At 43.2% G+C, this 24,062-nt stretch overlaps 1 protein-coding gene and 1 long non-coding RNA gene across 3 annotated transcripts; one reads left to right on the top strand and one right to left on the bottom strand.

The window, feature by feature from the left end:
• Window positions 1-3,330: 3,330 nt before the first annotated feature.
• ZNF35 (zinc finger protein 35) lies at window positions 3,331-21,525 on the top strand. Of its 2 annotated transcripts, none has more exons than XM_061127942.1 (4): window positions 3,331-3,427; window positions 5,409-5,718; window positions 7,820-7,964; window positions 11,253-21,525. In XM_061127942.1, the coding sequence occupies exons 2-4, from the start codon at window positions 5,530-5,532 to the stop codon at window positions 12,503-12,505; spliced, it is 1,587 nt and encodes a 528-aa protein (XP_060983925.1). In that variant the 5' UTR covers window positions 3,331-3,427; window positions 5,409-5,529; the 3' UTR covers window positions 12,506-21,525. The 2 variants fall into 2 exon arrangements, with proteins under 2 accessions (XP_060983925.1, XP_060983926.1); XM_061127943.1 differs by having other exon boundaries at window positions 3,334-3,427; window positions 5,406-5,718.
• A 391-nt stretch (window positions 21,526-21,916) lies between these two features.
• On the bottom strand, window positions 21,917-24,039 carry LOC133045516 (uncharacterized). The gene is made up of 4 exons (XR_009690269.1): window positions 23,872-24,039; window positions 23,665-23,756; window positions 22,633-22,722; window positions 21,917-22,105 (listed from the first exon to the last, which is right to left on the bottom strand). It is a non-coding gene; the product is annotated as an uncharacterized LOC133045516 (long non-coding RNA).
• Between the last annotated feature and the right edge of the window lie 23 nt (window positions 24,040-24,062).

The raw sequence follows: 24,062 nt of genomic DNA on the forward strand, positions 1-24,062 counted from the left end.
TCTAATCAATATTTTGTTGGTGCTACTCAAGAAACAACATTCTATCCCAGCCATCAACTTACCACATAAGTTTTTTTACATAGCCAAGCTCTTCAAATCTCTGATTATACCAATTCAGAATCCATCTCTGAGTGGTCAGGCCCATTGATTCCCAGTGAACCAATCATTCATTCATTCTGTACCCTTTTGTACATTTGTAAACTTAATTCTTCATGTATTCTTGGTTTGGTAATTTTATATTGTAATTCTCAGAACGCCAGTTCTGTCACTGAAGTATAAATACCTTAATATTGGGATTTTGTTTCCTGATACTTAGCAGCATTGCAGTAGTGTGTTAATTATAGTAAGTGTTATGAATTCAACCCCGAAGTTCTTTGAGGGCTGGTTCCTTTTTATGCTGAAAGGACCAAGAGTGAAAACTGGAAGGGGCCTGGGTTAAAAGTCTGAAGACCCTAAGAGTCAGATTCTACCACTTTTCCTTGGACGAATGGTTTCATTTCTTGGAGCCTTGGTTTCTTCATTTGTTAAATGGAAGAATATATACCTCTCTAAGTTGTTATGGGATAATGAATATGAAGATGCTTTATGTCCATACTGAAGAAAAATTACCCCAATTATGTAATAATCACATGTACTTTAACAATGGAGAGATCTGGCATTTACCTCTTAATCAGTTTAACAAAATGTAACATTGCTGAGACAAGTCACATAATGTGCCTCCCTCCACATGTAATGCAATAAGCCAAAAGTATAACCTGAATTTATCAAGCTGCTTAGGCCTGATTGCTAGTTTACAGGAAATACAGGAGGCAAAGGAACAAGATTAAAGACATCATAAGAAACAAGTTCAGAATGTGGCATATTGTCTAGGAAAACCCCTACGGGAATCCCGTGGCGGCCCAGTGGTGAGGCCTCTGCTTTCACTGCGGAGGGCGAACATTCAATCCTTAATTCAGTTGAGGAACTAAGATCTTACAAACTGGGCAGTGCATCCAAATAAAAAGCCACTGCAAAAAAACAAACAAAAAAAGCCACTGCACTGGATTCTTCAAAGATGATGAACAAGAGAAGGGGGTGATAATAATTGTTGATGCTGGGTGAGTATTGAGAGTTTACTGTACTACTTTTGTATATGTATGAAATTTTCCATAATGAAAGATACAACAAGTGGAGGGGGGTGCGGTTTAAAAGATACTAAAGAGCCATAAGATACTGACCCAGGAATAGATTCACAAATGCCCAAATGATTTTTGACAGGTGCGAAAGCAATTCAGGAGAGGATGGATAGCTTTTCAAGAAATGCTGCTGCAACAATTGCATAGCCATATGCAAAAAGAAAAAATCAGTAAGACTAAGCAAGGAAATCTTAAATATATCAAAAGCATGCTGCATAAAAGGAAAAAAGTGATAAATTGAACCTCATCAAAATTAAAATAATTTTCTCTGCAAAAGACTAAAGAGGATGAAAAGGCATTACACACTGGGAGAAAGTGTTTGCAAATCATATATCCAACACAGAATTTGTATCTAGGCTAGATAATTCTCAAAACTCAGCAATAATAAATAGATCCAATTAGAATATGGGCAAAGGACATGAACAGGTATTTTACCAAAGTATAGATTGGCAAGTGAAAAGATACTCAACATCATTAGCCACTAGGGAACTGCAAGATAATCTGTACAGCTATCAGAAGAGCTTTTAAGTATTTTAACACCAAATGCTGGCAAGGATGCAAAGGAACTGAATCTATTACATTGCCAGGAATGAGAAATAGTACAGCCACTGTGCTGGAATAATTTGGCAGTTTCTTATAAAACCAAACATGCATTTAACCATATGACCCAGTATTTGCACTCTGAGCATTCATCTCAAAAAAATGAAAACTCCTGTTACACACACACACACACACACACACAAGCCTGTATGTGATTGTTAAAAGCAGTTTTATTAATAGTAATTTGTAATAACTAATCAAATATCCTTCAACAGGTGTTTAAAAGAAACTGCAATGTATCTATACCATGGAATACTTATTACTCTGCAGTAAAATTGAATGACCTATTGATATCTGCAGTGACTCAAATGTATTCCAAGAGAATTAGGCTGAGTGAAAAAATCCAATCTTGAAAGGTCATATACTGGATGGTCACATTTATGTAATACTCTAAAATAACAAAAGTATAGGGATGAAAAACCAGATTAGTGGTTGCCAGAGGTTGGGGATGGAGGGATGGAGCAGCAGAAGAGGGAGGGGTTACACTTAGGGAGGTCTTGGTGTTGGAAGCATTGTGTATGTGAATTGTGATGGTGGTTCCACAGATCTACACGTGATAAAATGACAAACACACACACATTGTACCAATGTCAGTTTCCTGATTTTTATCTTAAATTATAATTATGTAAGATGTACCCATTGGTGGAAACTAGTTGAAAGTTATTATCTTTGCAACTCCTGTGAATCTAAATTCATACTAAAAAGCAAATCAAAACTAAACAGCCATACCAAATACAATGTGTGAAACTGACTTGGAAAAACAATGAAGTCTATATTTTAGGACAATTGGAAATTTGAAAATGACTGATAATAGATGATATTAGGGAATTTTTGTTAATTTTCCTACCTGTAATGGTGGTATTGTTAGTGTTGAGATTATTATTATTAAAAGATACATATAGAAGTATTTGGAATGAGTAGTTTGATGATTACAACTTTAAAAATATGTTTCTCAGTATGTATATAGAGAGAAGGCAAACGCTGTTTAGTTGCTCAGTAATGTCTGACTGTTGTGACTTCATGGGCTACAGAGGCCTACCTGGATCCTTTGTCCATGGAATTCTGCAGGCAAGAATACTAGGGCGGATTGCCATTTCCTTCTCCAGGGGATATTTTGGACTCAGGGATCTAATCCTGTCCCCTGGAATGGCAGGCAGATTCTTTACCACTAAGCCACCAGGAAAGCCCAAGGCAACGAGAGTGAAGTGTTAGTTGTTGAGTCCAGGCATTCATTGTACCATTCTCTGGACGTTTGATATTTCCAAAATAAAACATTGAGGTCAAAATGATCAGGGCCTTCTATAGATGGATACTCTGTAGCTTCAGGCTGCCGGCTGCGCGCCTCACTTCAGTGCTCTTGCCAGGCATAGGAATGCCCCTTGCCCTGAGGTTCAGGGTCCCCAGGCCACCTGCACTCTTCCTCCAAGCTTGTTCTTCCATCCCTGATCGGTAGCGGAATTGGACACCCAACGAGAAGACAGTACCTCCAAGATTCCTAGAGAGGCTGGTCTGGCGACTTGGGGAGCCGGAAGCCCATCCCCAGGCACTTCCTGTCCGGTCATTGTTCTCGTGCCGGTAGGCGCCGGGGTCCAGGCCACCCGCTTTCTGCTCCAGAGCTCGCGAGCTCCGGCAGTGCTTCTGCTCCGCGCACGGTGAGCGGGGGTGGCGTGGCCTGGGCACGAACGTCGGGGGCGAGGGAGGGTCCATTCCAGGGGTATGCCCGCCTCGTCCTCCCTTCAGGGATCCTAGCACTGTCTGGCTGTCCCGGGGCGGCTCCGCGCCCCGCCACTTCGGAAACCCGCTGTTGCCTATCTACTGGGGGCCTAGCCCCGGTGAAGGTTGAACACCAACCGCCCCAGGGGCCCGACTTATCCCAGGAACTGGGCTGTGTGGCTTCTGGAGGTGGAGGAGATGGGTTGCCACGGTTGGAAATAAGGAAAAGACGTTGAAAGGAAGCCCATGATAGGAGACTCTGCTGTCTAGGGCTGGAGGCCAGTTAGAGTATCAGCAGTCTGATGACAATACCCGAAGTAGGCAATCTTGTGTATACACGGGTGAAACGAGTATTAAGGACCTTTCTCCCTGATAAAATTCAACTATTCATGGAAAGAAGAATTCTTTAGAATTAAGATTTGTTGCAGGACTGAAATATTGCACGACTCAAGAAATGCAGTGTATGGAATAAGTTGCCAGTAAGTTAATGCAGAATAAAGTATATGATCACTTCAATAGCAGCAAAAGAGAACTTAGTGAAATTTAGCACTTTCCCCCTAACACGTCTAAAGGGAAATAGGAAAATTTCAGTTTCTCCATAATCAGCTATAATGGTAGATTATTTTACTCACAGATTAAGAACAAAAAAATCTGTTGGCTTGGCTGTGATCCTGGGGAACTGTTAGTTCATGGTGATATGATTTGTTTCAGTCCTTTTAGAAAGCAGTTTGACAATATATGTCACCTATAAAATCCTTTGGTTAGTAATCCCTCTTCTAAAGGAATAATTCAGCAGCAGAAAAAACTATTTGCATGAAAAGAATCAAGAATTATTTTAAGAAAATAAACTGGAAACAAGGTTCTTTTGCTAAAGCAATGATTAATAAACAGGGGCTGGTTTAGTAAATTATAATATTATAAGTATTATATAATATATAATATTGTATTTAAATTATGTATATTATAATATTTAGAGTACCATGCCAGAAGGAAGTGACGTTTTATGTACTTAACATTGAAACATCAACCATCTTAAGAGTGCTGCTTCGTCTCACAGAAAAGTTGAAAGAAATAGAAAAATATAAAAATCAAAGGAAGAGGACCTTAAAACCACCTGTGATTACATCACTCAGAGATAACCTCTCCTAGCATGTTGGTGTCTAGTGCTAAGTTGCTTCATTCATGTCCAACTCTTTACGACCCCATGGACTGTAGCCCACCAGGCTCCTCTGTCCATGGGATTCTCCAGGCAAGAATACAGGAGTGGATTGTCGTCCCCTCCTCCAGGGCATCTTCCTGACCCAGGGATTGAACCTGCATCTTTTATGTCTCCTGCATTGCCAGGCGGGTTCTTTACCACTAGTGGTGCCTAGGAAGCACAGTTGGTGTCTAGACTGCCAGTCTTTTTCTTGAGAGTCTTTTGTTCATACTATTGTTCTTGGTGCTTAAAACAAACAAACAAAACAAAAAACTTTGCATTGTAATGACCCTTCTTAAAAAAAACCATGGTGATAATTGTGAAAATATGCATCCCCTAAATTAAAAAGTTCAAGTCATAATTGTCAGTATGGTTGGAGGTTTTCCCTTAAAGTAAGTATCTTAAATTCTTCAGTATACAGTGATTCTCTCTCTGGAGATGAGCTAGGGGTAATTTTTTTAAATCATTTTCTGAATTTTTAAAGTTTTTATAATGATATTAACTGTATAATCGGGAAATCAATAAACATTACATAAAAGTGTTTGTAATTGATCATGATAGGGATAAATTGCTTATTTACAGTCCAACTCCTTCCATCCTGTTGAGGAATAGAGCAGACCCTGTGCTGTAGTGGCTGCTGCCTGGACGCTGGTTACCTGTGGTCTTAGTGGCATTCAGGCAAACCTCTGCTCTACTAACAGTGTTTTCTGATTTCCCAGTAGATACTACTCATCATGTCCCTGGGAGGAAACTCAGGAAGAAGCTTTTGAAACTTAAAGATTAGATGGGGCTTGACTTCTGCTGGGCAGCCCCCAGCCATAGGAATTCTGCTGAGCAGAGACAATGACTGCAGAGTTGAGAGAGGCTGTGGCCCTGGCCCACTGGGGCCCAGTGACAGTGAAAAAAGAGGAAGAGGAGGAAGGCTTTGTGGGCCAGGCATCCAGCCAACAAGTGCACTCTGAAAACATCAAAGTCTGGGCTCCTGGGGAGGCACCTCAGACATGCCTCACTGTGTCAGAACAGGAGGAAAAGGTAAGCAGTGGCCAGGGAGGAGGGAGGGAGGATGGTCCTAAAGATTGCACATGATTTCAGGAGGGACCCTGTCCACACCTAGAGTCTTGTTTCCTGGTGAGGGCTCTGGCCTTTAGTCTTTTTTTTTTTTTTCCCCAGATAAATGTTTGGTTTATTCTTTTTTTTTTTTTTTTTAAATCTTTTTTTTTTTATTAGTTGGAGGCCAATCACTTCACAACATTTCAATGGGTTTTGTCATACACTGATATGAATCAGCCATGGATTTACACATATTCCCCATCCCGATCCCCCCCTCCCACCTCCCTCTCCACCCGATTCCCCCGAGTCCTCCCAGTGCACCAGGCTGGAGCACTTGTCTCATGCATCCCACCTGGGCTGGTGATCTGTTTCACCATAGATAGTATACATGCTATTCTTTTGAAATATCCCACCCTCACATTCTCCCACAGAGTTCAAAAGTCTTCTGTATTTCTGTGTCTCTTTTTCTGTTTTGCATATAGGGTTATCGTTACCATCTTTCTAAATTCCATATACATGTGTCAGTATGCTGTAATGTTCTTTATCTTTCTGGCTTACTTCACTCTGTATAATGGGCTCCAGCTTCATCCATCTCATTAGGACTGGTTCAAATGAATTCTTTTTAACGGCTGAGTAATATTCCATGGTGTATATGTACCACAGCTTCCTTATCCATTCATCTGCTGATGGGCATCTAGGTTGCTTCCATGTCCTGGCTATTATAAACAGTGCTGCGATGAACATTGGGGTGCACGTGTCTCTTTCAGATCTGGTTTCCTCAGTGTGTATGCCCAGAAGTGGGATTGCTGGGTCATATGGCAGTTCTATTTCCAGTTTTTTAAGAAATCTCCACACTGTTTTCCATAGCGGCTGTACTAGTTTGCATTCCCACCAACAGTGTAAGAGGGTTCCCTTTTCTCCACACCCTCTCCAGCATTTATTGCTTGTAGACTTTTGGATAGCAGCCATCCTGACTGGCGTGTAATGGTACCTCATTGTGGTTTTGATTTGCATTTCTCTAATAATGAGTGATGTTGAGCATCTTTTCATGTGTTTGTTAGCCATCTGTATGTCTTCTTTGGAGAAATGTCTGTTTAGTTCTTTGGCCCATTTTTTGATTGGGTCATTTATTTTTCTGGAATTGAGCTGCAGGAGTTGCTTGTATATTTTTGAGATTAATCCTTTGGCCTTTAGTCTTTTGCAATTTAATTGAAACATACTGTTCTATTGATGTTGACATTCAGTACTTTCTATAAACCAGTGCTTCTCAAACTGTGCTATAGTTTGCAATTACCTGGGGAGCTTTTTATAAAATCATGATACCTATGTCATATCTCATGTAAGTTAGAATCTCTGGGGAGGTGGGCCCCAGATCTCTGTATTTAAAAAAACAAACAAACAAACATACAAAAAAACACTCTTTCGGTGAGTCCAGGCATGATTTGATAACTCTTACTTGTCCTTCTCAAACTAATATGCCTAAGAATCACCAGGGGTTGGGGTCAGGGGATATAGGGTCTTGTCAAAATGCAGATTCTGATTCTGGAGATCTGGGGTATTGGTCAGAGACTGCAGTTTTCACACGCTCCCAGTGATGGTGATTCTGCTTGTCCACAGACCATGATTTGAGTCGTGAGGCTGTATGTTTTCAAACCTACACCTCACCATGACTAGCCCTATCAGGGCAGAGGTACCCCAAAGCCTGTCTGTAATAATATGACCAGAACCTTGCTTCTTTGATCTTTAGGCCTTAGAAAGATCTACTGTGAAAAATCTCCCCATGTGCTTTCTTGTCTTGTCATGCACTCACTGACAAGTTAGGTTTGGGCTGTGAGATGAAATCAAAGTGATAGGGGAAGAGGTAGCAGGCTTGCTTCTCTGCCTAACTCACCTTGGGGAATAGGGAAGACTCTCTGGCTTCCTTTTCCCTTTTTTTTTAATAGTTGGTGTTTTTCTTTCTTTCTTTCTTTCTTTTTTATGGCCTCCAAGAATAGGTGCTTATGTTCTCATCCTCAAAGTTATAATCATACCACCTTCCACCAACAGTCTCCTTATAAACCCACCTGTGCCTGCTTGTTTCTAGGGGCAGAATGTGTTCTGGGACATGGCTGTAGTCCTGAAACCAACACAAGAGGTACCTGCTGCTTCAACCCCAGGCAGCTCTTCATTACCAGAGACTCTGGCCAAGAGCGAGCTACTGGACACTCATGGGAACACGGCATGTCTAGGTGAGGTCAATTCTCTGATTCAGAAACTGACTATTGAGGTTTCTCAAAATCTTTTCAGAGGCTGCTGGTCTGGTCTCCTAGCCTGAGCAACAGAGAGTACTGAGGTGTTGAAGGTGTCAGGGAGAGCTGGGCAGAGGAATACTGAAAGATGCCTATGCATTTGTCACAGGAAATGGCTTGTTTTGCACACAGTTTCAAGACATCAGGCAAACACAGGTAAACTCCAACTTTAGCTTTTTTTAAAAAAATAATTTTACCTATTTATTTATTTTTGGCTGTGCTGGGTCTTCATTGCTACAAAGACAGTGGCTTCTCTGTTGCAGATCACAGACTCTAGGGAGCGTGGGCTTCAATAGTTGTGGTTCCTGGGCTCTAGAGCACTGACTCAGTAGTTATGGCACACAGGCTTAGTTGGTCCTCAGCAAATGGGATCTTCCCGGATCAGGGGATCAAACATGTGTCTCCTACTTGGCCGGCAGATTCTTTACCACTGAGCCACCAGGGAAATTCTCCAAATTTAACTTTTGATCACATTTATTGTTCAGCAAGTTTCACATCTATGCACACATGTAGACACATGTCCTCTCCCTATGCTTTGTGTTTGTTGTAGCTTGGTGAGCCTACAAGAGAAGCTAAGATAAGAAGGGTCACCTTTTGTGGCGATTTTTTGAGGTGTTCTGTTTTCATAGGTCTTTGTGGACTTTCTAGAGAATTTTGAGCACTTGTGTCAGCCATGATGATGTCCAAAGTCAGTCATGATGGCTGACTTACCACTGATTCTCTAGGCTGGGACTCAGGATATGCCTGGCTAGCAGTGGTGGAAGCTTGTGAAGTAGGGACATGTAACTGGGTCAAGTGTGTGGTCACCATAAGTCCTGTGTTGTGGAAGCAGTCCCTGCATGCCTGCCAAGGCCCCTCTGGCACTGACATGCCATGAGTCTTCCTGGCCAGGGCTGTGCCTGAATATTCTGAACCCCTTCTCTTCCCTGGCCAGTTCCTCAAGCATTTGCAAACCAAGTTCCTTTCTTAAACCAGTGTTGTAGGGAAGGTTAGGATGGCCACCTTTCATATTCCTGCGTCCTCTTTAATTCCCCACACTCGCAGTAACTTCTGTTTCCCATCTTTTGCTTTCTGTTCCAGTCCTTCTGGCACATTCCCCTGTATATCACTTCTTTTCTGTCTCCCTGCTTTATCAGACGTTCATGGCCTGAACTCCCAACAGCTGCACCCTTCCACTAGGAATGGCCACTGTTTTCTTTTTTTGGCTGTTCTGGGTCTTTGTTGTAGCAAGTGGGCTGTGGGCTTTCACTAGTCGTGGTGCAGCAGCTTCTCATTGTGGTGCAGGGCCTTTTCTTGTTGCAGAGCATGGGCTTAGTGGTTGCCTCGAGGGTTTCTCTAGTTGCAGCATTTGGGCTCTCTAGTTGTGGTGTGCAGTCTTCATGCCCTGTGGCATGTGGGACCTTAGTTCCGCAACCAGGGATTGAACTTGTGTCCTGTGCATTGGAAGACTGTTTCTTAACCACTGGACCACCAGGGAAGACTAGACCACTATTTTCTTTCCCTGCTTTACCTTTCTGAGTACTGAAACCTGAGCCATTTCTGTCATTACAGGTAATGGCGAGAACACTGACCTCTAGCAGTTGAGAGGGAAACCCCAGTGTAGTTGCTTCCCTATCTCTGATAACTCTTTGACCTTGAGCAAGTCCATTCTTTTTCTGAACCTCCATTTTCTGTTCTGGCAGCTGGGGTCTGTTCATTCAGTAAATACAAGATTTGTTGAGGACCTGCTTCCTGTGTGCCCAGCTCACAAAAAGCAGTGAGTGAGAACAGCCCTGCACTTTTTTATTTCCCATACAAGTAAAGGGAGATACTTTCATCTTGATAATAAAATCGTATAGTATACATGAAAGTACTTTGGAAATTTTGATGTTAATGTCTGAGAGTTTTATTTACAGTTTGGTGTGTATTCATTAATATTGAATTTATTAAGGTTTATACATTAAAAGTTAAAAAAAATTTTTTTTAATTTTTTAGCCATACCACACAGCATATGGGATCTTAGTTCCCTGACCAGGATCAAACACTCGCCCCCTGCATTGGAAGTGCAGAGTCTTAACCCCTGGACTGCCAGGGAAGTACTTAAAGTTTATATATTTAAAACAAGCTTTTAAACTTTTAAGTATAACTTGTTTTTATTTCCTTTGTACATCTGGAAAAATTCAGAAGATGGGGCTTCCATGGTGGCCCACTGGTAAAGAATCCACCTGCCAATGTAGGAGACACAGGTTCGATCTCTGATCCGGAAAGATCTCAGATGCCATGGAGCAGCTAAGGCCACATGCACCGTAACTATTGAGCCTGTGCTCTAGATCCTGGGAGCCGCAGCTACTGAGCCTGTGCCCCCTACAGCCCATGCTCCGAAACAAGACAAGCCATGGCACTGAGAAACCTGAGCATCACAACTGGAGCGTAGCCCCCACTTGCCACAACTAGAGAAAAGCCCAAACAGGAACAAAGACCTAGCACAGCAAAAAATAAATAAACAAAAATATTTTTTTAAAAAAAGAAAAAAAGAGGGAGGGGCGGAATTCTCTGGTGGTCCAGTGGATAGAACTCCCCACTTCCACTGCTGAAGGCCCAGGTTTGATCACTGGTCAAGGAACTAAGATCCCAAAAGCCATGTGATGTGGCCAAAAAACAAAAAAACAGGAAAGGAAGAGTGAAGAGGCAGTAGGGGAAAGAGGTAACAAGGAGAGAGTAAGATAAGAAAGAAGAAAAGAAGATGTAAGAGCAGTTTTAAGCTATAGGGAGAAAAATGGAATAGAGTTAAAAAAAAAAATGAGAACAGTAGAAATAGATACAACCAAAAAAAGATTAGCTTTTCAGGGTTTTCTGTTGTTGTCAAAGTCAGGGCTTTGTTGTATCCAGGGCTCAGCCATTCTCTTTCTCTGACATTGCCCTTCCTGAGTGACTATGCTGGAGTTTCATTACCATGGTTGCATTACCATGGTCTTAACCAGAAACAAAACTGGACTGTCCTCCTTGCCCAGTATTGCTCCGTGCCTTAAAAATCCCCATGCCACCCACTCCCTTCTTGGTTGGAGAGTTACCCTGGTCTGTTCCAGTAGGGTGTCTGGATGCTTGATTCCCCTGTGCAGTTGCTCATGACCTGCAGCTCACAGCTGAACTCAGCATACTTCCCCATCTTTATGAATTGACCATCCTATTCTTTTTCTAGGTCATAAAACTCTGAAACTTCCATTTTCTGTTTTTGTTTGTTTGATTCAGGTGCTGAAACCAAAAATCCACAGTTATTGGTTCCAAAAACTGAAATATGTGATGAAGCAGAAAAACCCTTCATCATTTCAGGAAGAATCCAAAAAGTTGACCCTCAAGGGCCCAAGTTAGGAGAAGCCTGTGAAAATAGGAACATGTTAAAGAGGCAAAGAATAAAGAGGGAGCAGAAAGATTTTGTACAGGTGACAAGGAAAGCCTGTCACCTCCCTGAAAACCTCAAAGAAGAGGAAGACCAGAAGTGTCCCAAATCTGAGGAGCGATACACGCTCAGTTCTGGCTCTGTTAAAAATCAGAAAAGCCAGCCTGGGCAGAAACCTTTTACGTGCGGCGTGTGTGGGAAAGGCTTCAGCCAGAGTGCAAACCTTGTGGTGCATCAGCGAATCCACACTGGGGAGAAACCCTTTGAATGTCACCAGTGCGGGAAGGCCTTCATTCAGAGTGCAAACCTTGTTGTGCATCAGCGAATCCACACTGGGCAGAAGCCCTATGTTTGTTCAAAGTGTGGGAAAGCCTTCACCCAGAGTTCAAACCTGACTGTACATCAAAAGATCCACTCCTTAGAGAAAACCTTTAAGTGCAACGAATGTGAGAAAGCCTTCAGTTACAGCTCACAGCTTGCCCGGCATCAGAAGGTCCACATCACAGAAAAATGCTATGAATGTAACGAGTGTGGGAAAACGTTTACTCGGAGCTCCAACCTCATCGTTCACCAGAGAATCCACACCGGGGAGAAGCCGTTCGCCTGTAATGACTGTGGCAAAGCCTTCACCCAGAGCGCCAATCTTATCGTGCATCAGCGAAGCCATACTGGGGAGAAGCCATATGAGTGCAAAGAGTGTGGAAAAGCCTTTAGTTGTTTTTCACACCTCATCGTGCACCAGAGAATTCACACTGCAGAGAAACCTTATGACTGCAGCGAGTGTGGGAAGGCCTTCAGTCAGCTCTCTTGCCTTATCGTGCACCAGAGGATTCACAGCGGGGACCTTCCGTATGTGTGCAATGAGTGTGGGAAGGCCTTCACGTGCAGCTCATACCTGCTTATTCATCAGAGGATCCATAACGGGGAGAAGCCATACACATGCAATGAGTGTGGCAAGTCCTTCCGGCAGAGGTCGAGCCTCACGGTGCACCAGAGAACCCACACGGGGGAGAAGCCCTACGAGTGCGCCAAGTGTGGTGCAGCCTTCATCTCCAACTCACACCTCATGCGCCACCACAGAACCCACCTCGTGGAGAGCACATAGAGGACAAGGGAGACCTCCAGGTGCCGATCGAAACCTCCCGCTCCCCAAGTCAGATAGACACCTCTTGGCTGTTTCCTCCTCGGCAAAAATGAACCCTGCTCTGTCCTACAATGTTATGGTTTTGGTCTTTGCTGGTGGTCCAGTGGTTAAGACTCAGCTTCCAATTCAGGGAGCATGGGTTTGATCCCTGGTCAGGGAAGTTCCATATGCTCTGTGGCCATAAAAAAGATAAAAAGCAACAGTTTTCAGGAGTGCAGCACAAAACACAAGGCACATTTCAGAGACTAGTTTAAAGAAAATGAAAACAAAGGCCTCAAGGCAAGGATTTTGTTTTTAACGGTACTCCAAGTGATCGTATTGTCTGAAGTGGGATGTGGCCTTCTTAGAAATGGGTCATGCAGAGCTCCGTGATAAAGATCCTTCTGGGGAAAAGGATTTTTCACTTAATTTTGTTTTGGAAGACTGTTAATTTTCCTGGGCAACATGCAGGTTATTGGTGTGTCTGACTGATGGAATTCGAGAGCTTTGAACCTTGTGTTCTAGTATTTTGGGTTTAAGCAGTGACTCATGAAGGAAACCACTTGGGGGTAGCAATTCACCAACAATTCTCACCTATGAACGTGATAAGTTTTCCATTCCCTGGGTAATTTTTTTTTGAAAATTAAAAAAAAAATAACCCCAACTGTCTGCCACTCCTTAAATGGATGGAAGTAGGAACTGGTTGTTTCCCTCATGGTCTGCACCTCATGACAGTTGGATTGGTAAAGCTCTGGGGACTGCTAATGAGTCTCTTCTGATCATTTCCCAGCCTGCATGGCCAGTCACATGAGGACGGATGGAGACTGCACAGCAGAGCCACCGACACTGCTGGGCTGTGTTCCTTTGAAAAGATCAACAAGTCTTCTAATAACAACCCTGGTTACCACTGAATTCCATTTGAGTAAGACACTGCTAACAGACCCCTTCCCAGATACAGGAGTCATAGAATAAAGCTGGAGGCATGCCCACTTTGCTCTCATTCCGCCCAGGCCAGCCAGAGGGCTCAGCTTGGGCATCATTGTCACTTTTCAAATGATCTGGTCATTAGAAGAAATAATGGAGCCCTTGTAATTCTGAGAGGACCCAAGAGGAAAATGAACAGAGAGGGAGGGGGCAGAGTGGGATTCCTAAGGTCTTAATTTGTTTTTTTTGGAAATTCAGAAGTATTGGCATATGAAAACTTTTAGGAGGAGGAAGAAACTGGCTAAGGTAAGATACCTTTGTTACCATTTGAGCCTTTATTCCTGGAAAAACAGTTTCTACAACTATGCAATAGGTAGAGTCATGTAATAATATTGCCTTGTATTTATATAGAACCTGATTCCTTGTGTACCTTCTTGTGTAGAGTCATAATACCTGGCACTTATATTGTGTTTTCACAGAGATCATTACCTTAATTCCTGTTAAACTGAAAGAGCTGTTTGTCCCCTTTATCTGAGAGAGGTCATTTAACCAAGACTAAGTAACAAGCCTGTGTTCAGACCCAAGACCTAAATCCAGGTTTCCTTTGTTCTGCCATGTTCATTCCATGTTTTACACATGTAACCCCACCTGAATCTGTGGGAGAGTCTGAGAAAGGGGTAGATAGTCTCATTTTTAGGTGAAGAAGCAGAGCTGACAGATTTGGGGGTGTGCCTTAGAGTGACCAACAAACAGCAAATTTAAGATAGGGTTTGAGTCTCTTCTCTTGATTTCTGGGTCTATCTCCATCCTACTCTCAGCATGCAAGTATTTATTGTAAATGCTATACCTGGTGAAAGCACTTAGGGGCAGCTCTTGTGCGTAAGTCCTTGCATTTATTGTCTCATTTCTACAGGACTCAATATTAGTTACATAGTGTTTTGTAGTTTACAGAGTACTTTGCCATACAAAAGGCATACACAAAAAGCTTACTAACTTCTTAACTTGTTTTCCCCTTTAACCACAGTCTTTCATCAAAGCATGCTTGACTTCTCTTCCCAGTTTCACTCTGAATCATATAGACACAAAAAATCGATACAAGTCACAAGTAAGAACCAAAAGTGCTCATGCCCTCATAGACCCTGATGGTGACTCTTTCTGTTCCCAGTCTGGAAGGGGAAAGACCCAAAAATACCACATGTCTCTGCTGAGATTAGGAACAAGTTAGGTATCTTCCTCCCCGAGTGATCAGGAGGCTCAGAGAGGGAGAGCAGGTCTGAAGATTCAGGGTAAATCGGTGACACTAATACACTAAGAGGCCAAAAGTGTGCTTTCCTGAAAGATAGCCAAGATTTGTGACCATTAAGATGGTTAAACAGAGCCATCTGGTTTGTTTTTTTTTCTCACATTGTGTTTTTATCCTTGTAACTAACTGAACACTAAGTCATGGCTGATTGTGATCTCCTCTATTCATAGGGAGTTCAGAAGAGCTATCCAGATGATTATCATGTAAAGCTAGGTTTGGGAATCACTGACCCAGTGTTTTACAACATTGGTTTTTTAACCTCATTTGCATGTTAGAATTATCTGAGACACTTGAAAATTGTTCTGTTTTAGGCCTCAGTATTTTTTAAAACTTTGGAAGGGAGTGAACCACTGCTGACAAGTAAAACCTGCAGGTCACAGATGTGTGTGATCAGAGGTGGAGGGGACCTGTTGTATAAGGCAGTGTTCTGCTTCAGCAGGAAAGGACACTGAGTGCATCGGCTTCTCTGCTTCTAACGACCCTCGGCTGCTGAGACTCTGTGACCTGACTCCTCTATTTGTGTTTCATGTGAATATACCAAACATTTTATTTATATGAGCAAAACAAGTTCTATATAAGATGCTTTTCTGTTCCCCCATTCTACAAAAGGACTTTTTATATTTTTGTTTGTATTTCATCTCCAGATCTGGGTTTCCACAAATCACACTCAGGTTCAGGACCCCGATCCTACACTAATCATATGAGCCTAATAGGTTGCTAAACAGATCAGATCCTTCCCCACCTCATAACAACTTTGCCTCCCAATTCAATTCCAACCCTCAAAATAAATTACCAGCTACTTTTTCCAGTAGGGTTTCTGGTAGGAGAGAAGTGACTACACTTTGTAATCAAACGTGGCTTAGGTTTTCCTTTTCCTTGGGGTCATCGCTCTTCTTTTTTTTTTTTTTTCAAGCAAACTTGGATCCCCCATCAGGAATCGAATCCTCCCTTCAGTGGAGGCTCACAGTCTTAACCACTGCACCACAAGGGAAGTCCCTTCATCTCCCTTCTTCCTAGGCTGGTCTTGCCAGAAGTAGATGGGAACTCTGAAGCCTCATTTTCTTAAGTTGCTGAGAACTATCAGTCTTTCAGCTCTCAGAGAGCTAGGCCTAATGATGAGCATTAAGGGTTGAATGCAGAAGTCTGTTTTTACCCTTAAGTGAGACCAACAGATGTATGTTACGTGGAGCAAAGGGATGCAAAAGTGAAATCACGTACGGGTGCTTTGGGGGCCTGGGGGAGAGATTCCTCATCAGCATACTGGCACATAAAGCTCACACCCCCGCCTCTCAAACACAGTTAGCTGTGAATCCTTCAGGTTCAAGAAGCTAGTCCTTCCACCATGCTGTGGGTCCCCTCTCTCCTCTAGGTGGCTGTCCTCCCACTTCTGTCACTTCCCCACCTGTGTGCCTAACCTTTCTGGGGTCACGGTCCCTTTGAGAATCTGGTGGAGGTTGTGGATCCTCTTTAGGAGAAACTCAGATTGCTCGCTCAGTTTTATGTTCATTTATGGAAGCATAGAAACTCCCTGAGGCTAATCCGAGGATCCTTTGGGGTCTCAAATCACACCTGGGGATGTACTATGAAATCACCTACACCTGCAACAGAATGGTAACTTTATTTTTTGACTGTGTGTGACTTATAGGGTCTTAGTTCCCTGACCACGGAGTGAACACCAGCCCCTGCAGTGAAAGTGCTGAATCCTAACCACTGTGCTGCCAGAGAATTCCCAGTGACATTTTTCAAAATCAACATCAGACCATAGAATCTCTAGGGGTGTTGCCCAGACACATAACCTTTTCAATCTTGCTCCTCCTGGATTTCCGCCTGCCCCCCTCAGCAAATGGTGTCATCATCCAGCACCCAGACTGGAAACCCAGGAGCCATTTCTGGCTTCCAGTGTATCAGGCATTGATGACAAAAATAGTTATTATGCACTCTCTTTGTGGCAGACATGGTGCTAGGTCCTGGGGTGCCAAACCAAGCAAGGCCTGCATTTCCCCTTTTTCATGTCTCTCACTGGAAAGCTGGATCCCTTAACATGATTTATATACCAAGCTCTTCATCATCTCTTTCCAGCCTATTGGTTTCGTTTCTCATGCACCTTTACTGCGGCCTGGAGGCAACTTGCTCTTGTGGTGCCTATGATCTCTCGCCACCACGCCCCACAGCCCCCTTCTGCTTTGCCTAATATCTGGTTTCTTTTAATATTTGGCTCAGGCCTATCTCTGGGAAACCTCTGACCTCCCCATGGCCAAGAAGTATGTATACAAGTATAGAAGAGCATGATACTTGTATCCAGAGTTTTACTTTGGGCTTTAAAGTGAAAAACATCTGGATTCAAAATTGTGTATATAGTGCAGTTCTCATAAAATGTTGTTACATACACTGTATACTCTTTAAAATATATAGATAAAATACATGAAGGAAATATTTTTAAAAAGTTATAAATGTTTAAGTGACTTTTTCGGAGCCATACAAATGGTAAATTGCAGAGCTTGGGCTCACACCCAGGTCCTAGGGATAATGGAATTATAGGTGATTAAAATTTTTAAAGTAATTTTCATATTTTTTATAAGGAACAAAAATTTTATAATCAGGAAAAATATTATAATCACAAACTTAGTTTTATTGTATTAACTATAAACAGTATCTCTAATTCTCCATTTGGTAGAATGTGGGATGTAGAATTTTGGTAGAATGAGGGATGCTCCATCTCCTCCCCTTGTCCACCTTTCTGCCTCTGAAAGTGTCAAGTCTGACAATTCTTAAATTCTGTTCTGTAACCATAGTCTTTTATGCTTTGTTTATTGATTTGTTCTGAAAGTTGAAATAAACAGCATGAATGTTATTATGACTGTATACATGTTCACTGCAGATGTAAGTAATTTATTGTGATTCTGTTTCCTTTTTGGAGCAGCATTTTGTTTTTATTGAAGTTTCTAGTTGTCTTTCTTTTCCCCCTGTGCTGGTTGCTTTTAACACATCCTCAGTTATTTCCAAATTCTCCATCCAATTAGATGCTCTTTGAGTCCCCCTTTCTCCTGTATATATCCCTTCCAGAGACCTCCAGCCTCCTGCTTTAGTCTGTCCATGATGTTTGTTTGTTTGTTTTTAATTAAAAAAATTTTTTGGCCACTACACAGCCCGTGGGATCTTAGCTCCCCAATCAGGGATCAAACCCATCTTCCATGCAGTGGAAATGCAGAGTCTTAACCACTGGACCACCAGGGAAGGCCCAGTCCTTGGTATTCTTTATGCCTACTGTCCAGTTGTTAAACTGGTACATAGCATCCTAAATTCCACATCTACCTTTTGTTTCCTCTCTCGTTTCACCGCAGAGCATCAAGTCACTTACCAAAAAGAGTATGTGGAAGGCAAAATTGTTGGGTGCCTATGTATGTAAAACAACTTTCTCTGCCCTCACACTTGTTTGGTAGTTTGACTGGCTGTGAAATTCTAGGTTGAAAATTTACCCCCAGAGCTTGTAGGCATTGTTTCACTGACGTATAGCGTCTGACATTGCTAATTAGATGCCTGATTGCAGTCTGATTCTTATTTCTTTGACAATAAATAGAACTCACATTTTTGTGATCTCTTTCCCCATTCCTTTCAAGCTCTTAAAGTCCCCTGTTTATCCTTGATATACTCAATTCCCTAATGGACTCAGTGAAATTTTTCAATCTAGCGATTCAAGTACTTCTAGGAAATTTTCTCGTTATTTATCTGACAGTTTCCCATTCTATATTTTTTTTTTCTGTTTTCACTGTTTTTGCAATTCCTGTCAATCAAATGTAACTTCTGGATTGATCCTTAACTACTTACTATATTACTTTCATTTCCTTGTCTTCTACCATTTTCTGGGAGAGCACCTTGATTATTTTTCAACCTTTCTAGTGAGTATTTTGGCAGTAATTAATTTCTAAGAGCCTTGTCTTGTTCTCAGTTTGTTCCTTTTGTGTAGTGTACTATTCTCATTTTACAGATGCCTCTTAAATCTGAGTATTCTAATTAGAAGGATTTTCCTTAAAGTCTCTTCTGTCACTGAATTGCCTCACCACCTTCATTCCCCTGCTCTGGGTCCTTTTTTCTTTTTGTTTATCTTGTTGACTCTCTTTGGAGGATTTCCTCAAATACGTTGTGATTCTTACATCCTCAGATACAAACATGCATATATTTGTGTGGTGTGGAGGCAGGTACTGAGCTTGACTTAGCAAAAGGCTTCCCTCCAGAGTGGTTGGTAGTGAACAAGTTTTTCCCTGAAGACTCTAAATGCCAGGATGCAGAGATCTTTTGGCAAAAAAATCATCTCATGTTTTCGTCTGGGGTTTGGATGATGTAAGTGACTCTAGAGTGAGAGAGAAGGGGATCAAGTGTTACTACAGGTTTTCAGTGATGCTTTTTTTTATTAAATTAAAAAATTTTTTTGGTGGCGCTGCACCACATGCATGGATCTTAGTTCCCCAACCAGGTAGTGAACCCACCCCCCTGCAGTGGATGCTCGGATTCTGAGCCACTGGACCACCAGAGAAGATCCCTGATGCACTTACTGTTAGCCCTGTTCCATCTTACCCTTCATTGCACCAGGGATTTCCAAGTCCCAAGTCATCTGGAGTTGGGCAAGTAGACAGCTGCCTCCTTTCACTGCATTGCCCTCAGCAAGTATTTCAAGCTATCACTCCCTCCATCTAATTTTATTGTGGATGAAACCACCATTTCATCCACTTTCTATCCTCTAGAAATTTGTTTCCCTGTCCCATCATTGTTGTTCATATATTTTAAACCATTTTAACCCATTATTGTTTTATTGGAAGCTAAATGATTTAGAAAAGAATGTTGATAATCCTTTGATACAGTAGTACCACTTTTAGAAAACAAAAACTAATTATTTTGACAATGGTTTATATGCTTGTCAGTGTTCATATTTTACAAAAAATGAAAACAATCCAAGTGACTAACAATAGTAGAATGATTATATGTGGTGAAATGTTCTGCAACCACTAAATATCATAATTTAAGGAATCATTAGTGATACGATAAAATATTCACAATAATATTAAATGAAACAAGCAAAGTATAAAATTCAGTGGGTGTATAGACACTTCACTTTTCTTAAATGTATTAATATATGCCTAGGAAAGACTGGAAGGAAATAAATACCTGAAGTATTAACAGTGGTTAAATTTTCCTGCATTGTCTACATTTTCTACAGTGAGCCTAAATTACTCTCATGACCAGAAGAGAAAAATTAAGAAAAAGATCATGGCTTGTTTGGAGTGGTAAGATGTTCTTGTGGGGTGTGGAATGGGTAGTGAGGAGCAGCAGAATAAGAGTCAGGGGAAATACAGTGGTCAGTTACCAAGGACCTAATGCCAGGTGAAGGGATTCAGCTGGAGAATATATGTAACCCCAGTGTTTGTGACATGCAGTTATAGCTGTGGAGAGTGGAGGCTGGGCTGGTGAAGGGAGAAAAGACTCTGGAGACCATACAGACCACTTCTGTCAGAGTCTAGGAGAGACCCTGGATTCTGACCCAGGCAGCAGCAAGGGCCAGAGGAGAAGAAACAGATGGAATGAGCGGGCCTTCAGGGCACGGAGGATCGGTCCAGTCCCCCACACTGTGACACATGATCTCTGACCAATGGGGCCTAGCCCAGACCGGAGACGTCCTGGTTTCTTTGCGCCTCTCTGGGGCTGCCCTGTGTCAGCCTGCGTGTGAGGAGGCAACCCAAGTCCTAGCGGACTATTTGGCTACCCAGGGCCTCATGCTGGGCCAATAGCAAGGTTATAACTGCTCTGTTAGCTGGAGGGGGTTCCTGTGGGCTAGGCACTCTGCTAAATGCCAAATGTTTTTTATCTCATTTAGACTTCACCTGAGGAGGGAAGTTCTCTTATTATCTACATTTTCTTTATTCTTTTTTTTTTTAATAAGTTTTTATTGGAGCATGGCTGCTTAACACTGTTGTGTTAGTTTCTACTGTACAGCAAAATGAATCAGGTATAGGTATACATATGCCCCCACTTTTTTGGATTACTAATTTTTTTACATTTTCATAGTCAATAGTCATAGGATTAAGATAACTGAGGCTAAAGACCATTATCCCCTCACCCAAGCTGTCTTCTCACTGTGCCCCCAAGAACCCCTCTCCTCATCTAAAAGTACTTTGTTTAATAGGAGCAACAGTGCTTGCCTGTGGTAAGAAGTTCGGTGGTACAAGAGCAGACAGCAAAGAAGTTGTGTCCCTCCCAGCCCAGTGTACCCCAATATGTGCATCACAGATAACTTGTCAATTTCTTGGGGATCCTCCCAGACATGCATTTATAGTCTTATATATCCACACACACACATGCACACACACGAGCTTAGGATACTTTTTTTTTTTAACTCAGTGTGTCTTGGAGATGATTTGTTTGCCTATAAGATCTATCTCATTCTTTTTCACTGCTGTGTGATATTCTTCTGTGTGGATGTACCATGATTCATGGAGCAAGTGCCCTACTGGTGGTCATGTAGGTTCTTTTCTATCTTTTGCTTTTACAAACAATGCCATGATGAATATCCAGCATACTGTCCTTTATCAATTTATCCTGCAAAGAAAGTTGTATGCATACAATTTTGTCTGCAGGATAAACTGATAAAGGGTATGTGCATTTGATATTTAGATAGAAATTGCAAAAGCAGTTCCCAGTGTGTGTGAAAATGCCCACTTCCCTGAATCCTCTATAATACTATTGTTTGTCTTTTCTGCTCTGATAAATAAAAAATGCTCTCATATTTTGGTTTGCGTTCAGTTATGAGTGAACCTTTTTTTTTTTTTTCTGTTGGGTTGTTGATCCTCTTAAAAATTTATTTCTAAAGTGAAAAGTGAAAGCGAAAGTCGCTCAGTCGAGTCCGGACTCTTTGCAACACCATAGACTATACAGTCCATGGAATTCTCCAGGCCAGAATACTGGAGTGGGTAGTCTTTCCCTTCTCCAGGAGATCGCCCCAACCCAGTGATCAAACCCAGGTCTCCTGCACTGCAGGCAGATTATTTACCAGATGAGCCACAGGAAAGCCCTAAGAATTTATTTCTACCAATTTTGTAATAAAGACGTGACTCTTCTCATCTGCCATATGTGCTGCAAGTATTTCCCCCAGTTTACAGTCAGTCCCTTTACTGTGATCTTTGCTGTTCGGATATTTACCATTTACTGTCAGATCAAAGACTTGCCCTCTTCAAGATGATTCATTCTCCCATGATTTCACCTAGTCCTTTGAGACAGGTTCATTGGAAATCCATTTTATAGTAGGGACCGAGTCGGGTCCTGGTCCCACAGCCGGCCGCTTTTCCCCGGGTTCCAGCAGGAGGAACCTAGCGGGAGAACCGCAAAGATGGAGACCCCTCCTCGCTTCGTGGAGCTGCGGGCAAGAGCCTGCAAGCTGGCGCTCTCTCCCCGGCTGGTTCACTGAGCCGCGCTTGCGCGCTGACTGAGGGTCCCGGATCTGGGTTGGCCTGGCTGGCGCCTGGGAGACCCCGGGGTGAGGGTCCTGGGGAGTGGCAGTGCGACGGGGGCGGGGTGAGCCAGGAGTGCAGAGGATGGAGGGGAAGGAGGGATCGGCTGTTTGGCCAAGGGAGGATCTGGCTTTAGTCAGGCGCTGGGAGGGGGTGTGTTGGGAAGGAAAGCGGAGAAGAGGCTGCAGCCTGAGGTTAGCTACGGAGAGGAGGAGGCTGCCGCCGGGGAGTGGGCGCTGTGCTGGGAGCTGGGGATGAGGCCAGGGCAGGCAGGGAAAGAATAGGTAGGAGGGTGGGGAAGAGCGAGGCGAAGGGGTCGGGGAGGCGGAAGGAATCGACAGGGTGGGAGGGTGAGGGGAATGGGTTGGAGAAGGAGGGGCTCATACCAGCGCCAGGACAGCTTCCTCCAGACCCTGGGACTCCTGCCGAGCTGACTTCTCTCGCCTCGGGCCACTGGACACAAGTCAGACGTGCCGCTGTGGAAAAGATTATTTTCCCAAAGTTCTTGAGAGTATTCTACTCCGGCCCTGCTGCTCACTTACCTCCAACCCAGGACAAATCCCTAACAGCTCTGAACGAAAATACTCTCTTCCACTCAGGGTTAGGCGGTTGGGTTGAAATGAGGCGATTGAAAGGGATTTGTAACCCTTTATTTAAAGGCTGCCTGGTTGCAGAAGCCTGCCATAGTCCTGTGGATGTTGTTGTTTAGTCGCTAAGTTGTGTCCAACTCTTGCAACCCCTGGGTTGTAGCCTTCCAGGCTCCTCTATCCATGGGATTTCCCAAGCAAGAATACTGGAGTGGATTGCCATTTCCTTCTCCAGGGGATCTTCCGGACCCAGGAATCAAACTGAAGTTTCCTGCCTTGGCAGGCGGATTCTTTACCACTGAACCATCAGGGAAGCGCGTTCCTGTGGATAGGTGTGGATGAGAGACACCAACCCTAATTTGACTCAAGGGAAAACATTTTTACTTTCACAGTTCAACATGGAGTACAGTGCCAGCTGACTGCCTCAGGCATAGATGTCAATGCAGGAGCTGCTGAGCTACTGTTCTATTTTGTCCCCTGGTGGTGGTGAGCCCTCAACTGGGCAGACTGGGGCCAGCAAAGCCCTTGGTCAGGCTCAGTCCTGCCCCTGGAGCTGGTCTGGATTTCCCATCACCGCTGCTGGAAGTTACACCAAATCTACTTGAAGCTTGAGAGTAAGAAGCAGAGAGGTCTTGGCTGTTGAAAGGAAGCAGGTCAGAGAGGGGAGATGTGAAGTTATAACTCAGTTCCCAAAAGGCAGGATCTGTTTAGATGAGAGTCCAAGGAACCATTATGCTGAGGAAGGAGCCAGCATTTATGGGCTGTCCCCACTGCCTATAAGCGAAGGGAAGGGGAGAAGCTAGGGCCAGCACTTTTTTAAAAAGTATTTACTTATCTGGCTGCCACAGGTCTTAGTTGAGCACAAAGGATCACTTGCAGCATGTGGGATCTGGTTCCCTGACCAGGGATGGAACTTGGGCCTCCTGCAATGGGAGGACGGAGTCTTAGCCACTGGATCAGTAGGGAAGTGCCAGGAGCTATTCTGTAGCAGATGCAACGTGTTGCTCCCTTGCTGAGATGGCCCGTTCTGACACCCACCTAGTATTTTTTCCAACCCTAACGCCCCCATCTACAGTTTTCCCGAGGCATGAGGTGGTCACTGTATTCCAGGCAAGGCAGTCTTTCAGGGGACATCAGGCATGTCACTGGGCTTGGAGGGACACCGACGGGGATCGCCTTCTATGAGGCAGCTATCGAGAGGCCCCTCTCAATTCCTAGACAGCCGAGGG

This window comes from Dama dama, chromosome 24, assembly GCF_033118175.1.
Source record: "Dama dama isolate Ldn47 chromosome 24, ASM3311817v1, whole genome shotgun sequence".
Classification (NCBI taxonomy): Eukaryota; Metazoa; Chordata; class Mammalia; order Artiodactyla; family Cervidae; genus Dama; species Dama dama.

Bases quoted from the DNA above. Each gene is read 5' to 3' on its own strand.
- ZNF35 (XM_061127942.1), top strand. From the start codon at position 5,530: ATGACTGCAGAGTTGAGAGAGGCTGTGGCCCTGGCCCACTGGGGCCCA. The intron at 5,719-7,819 runs GTAAGCAGTGGC...GCTTGTTTCTAG, and splicing joins TGTCAGAACAGGAGGAAAAG to GGGCAGAATGTGTTCTGGGA. The intron at 7,965-11,252 runs GTGAGGTCAATT...TGTTTGATTCAG, and splicing joins TGGGAACACGGCATGTCTAG to GTGCTGAAACCAAAAATCCA.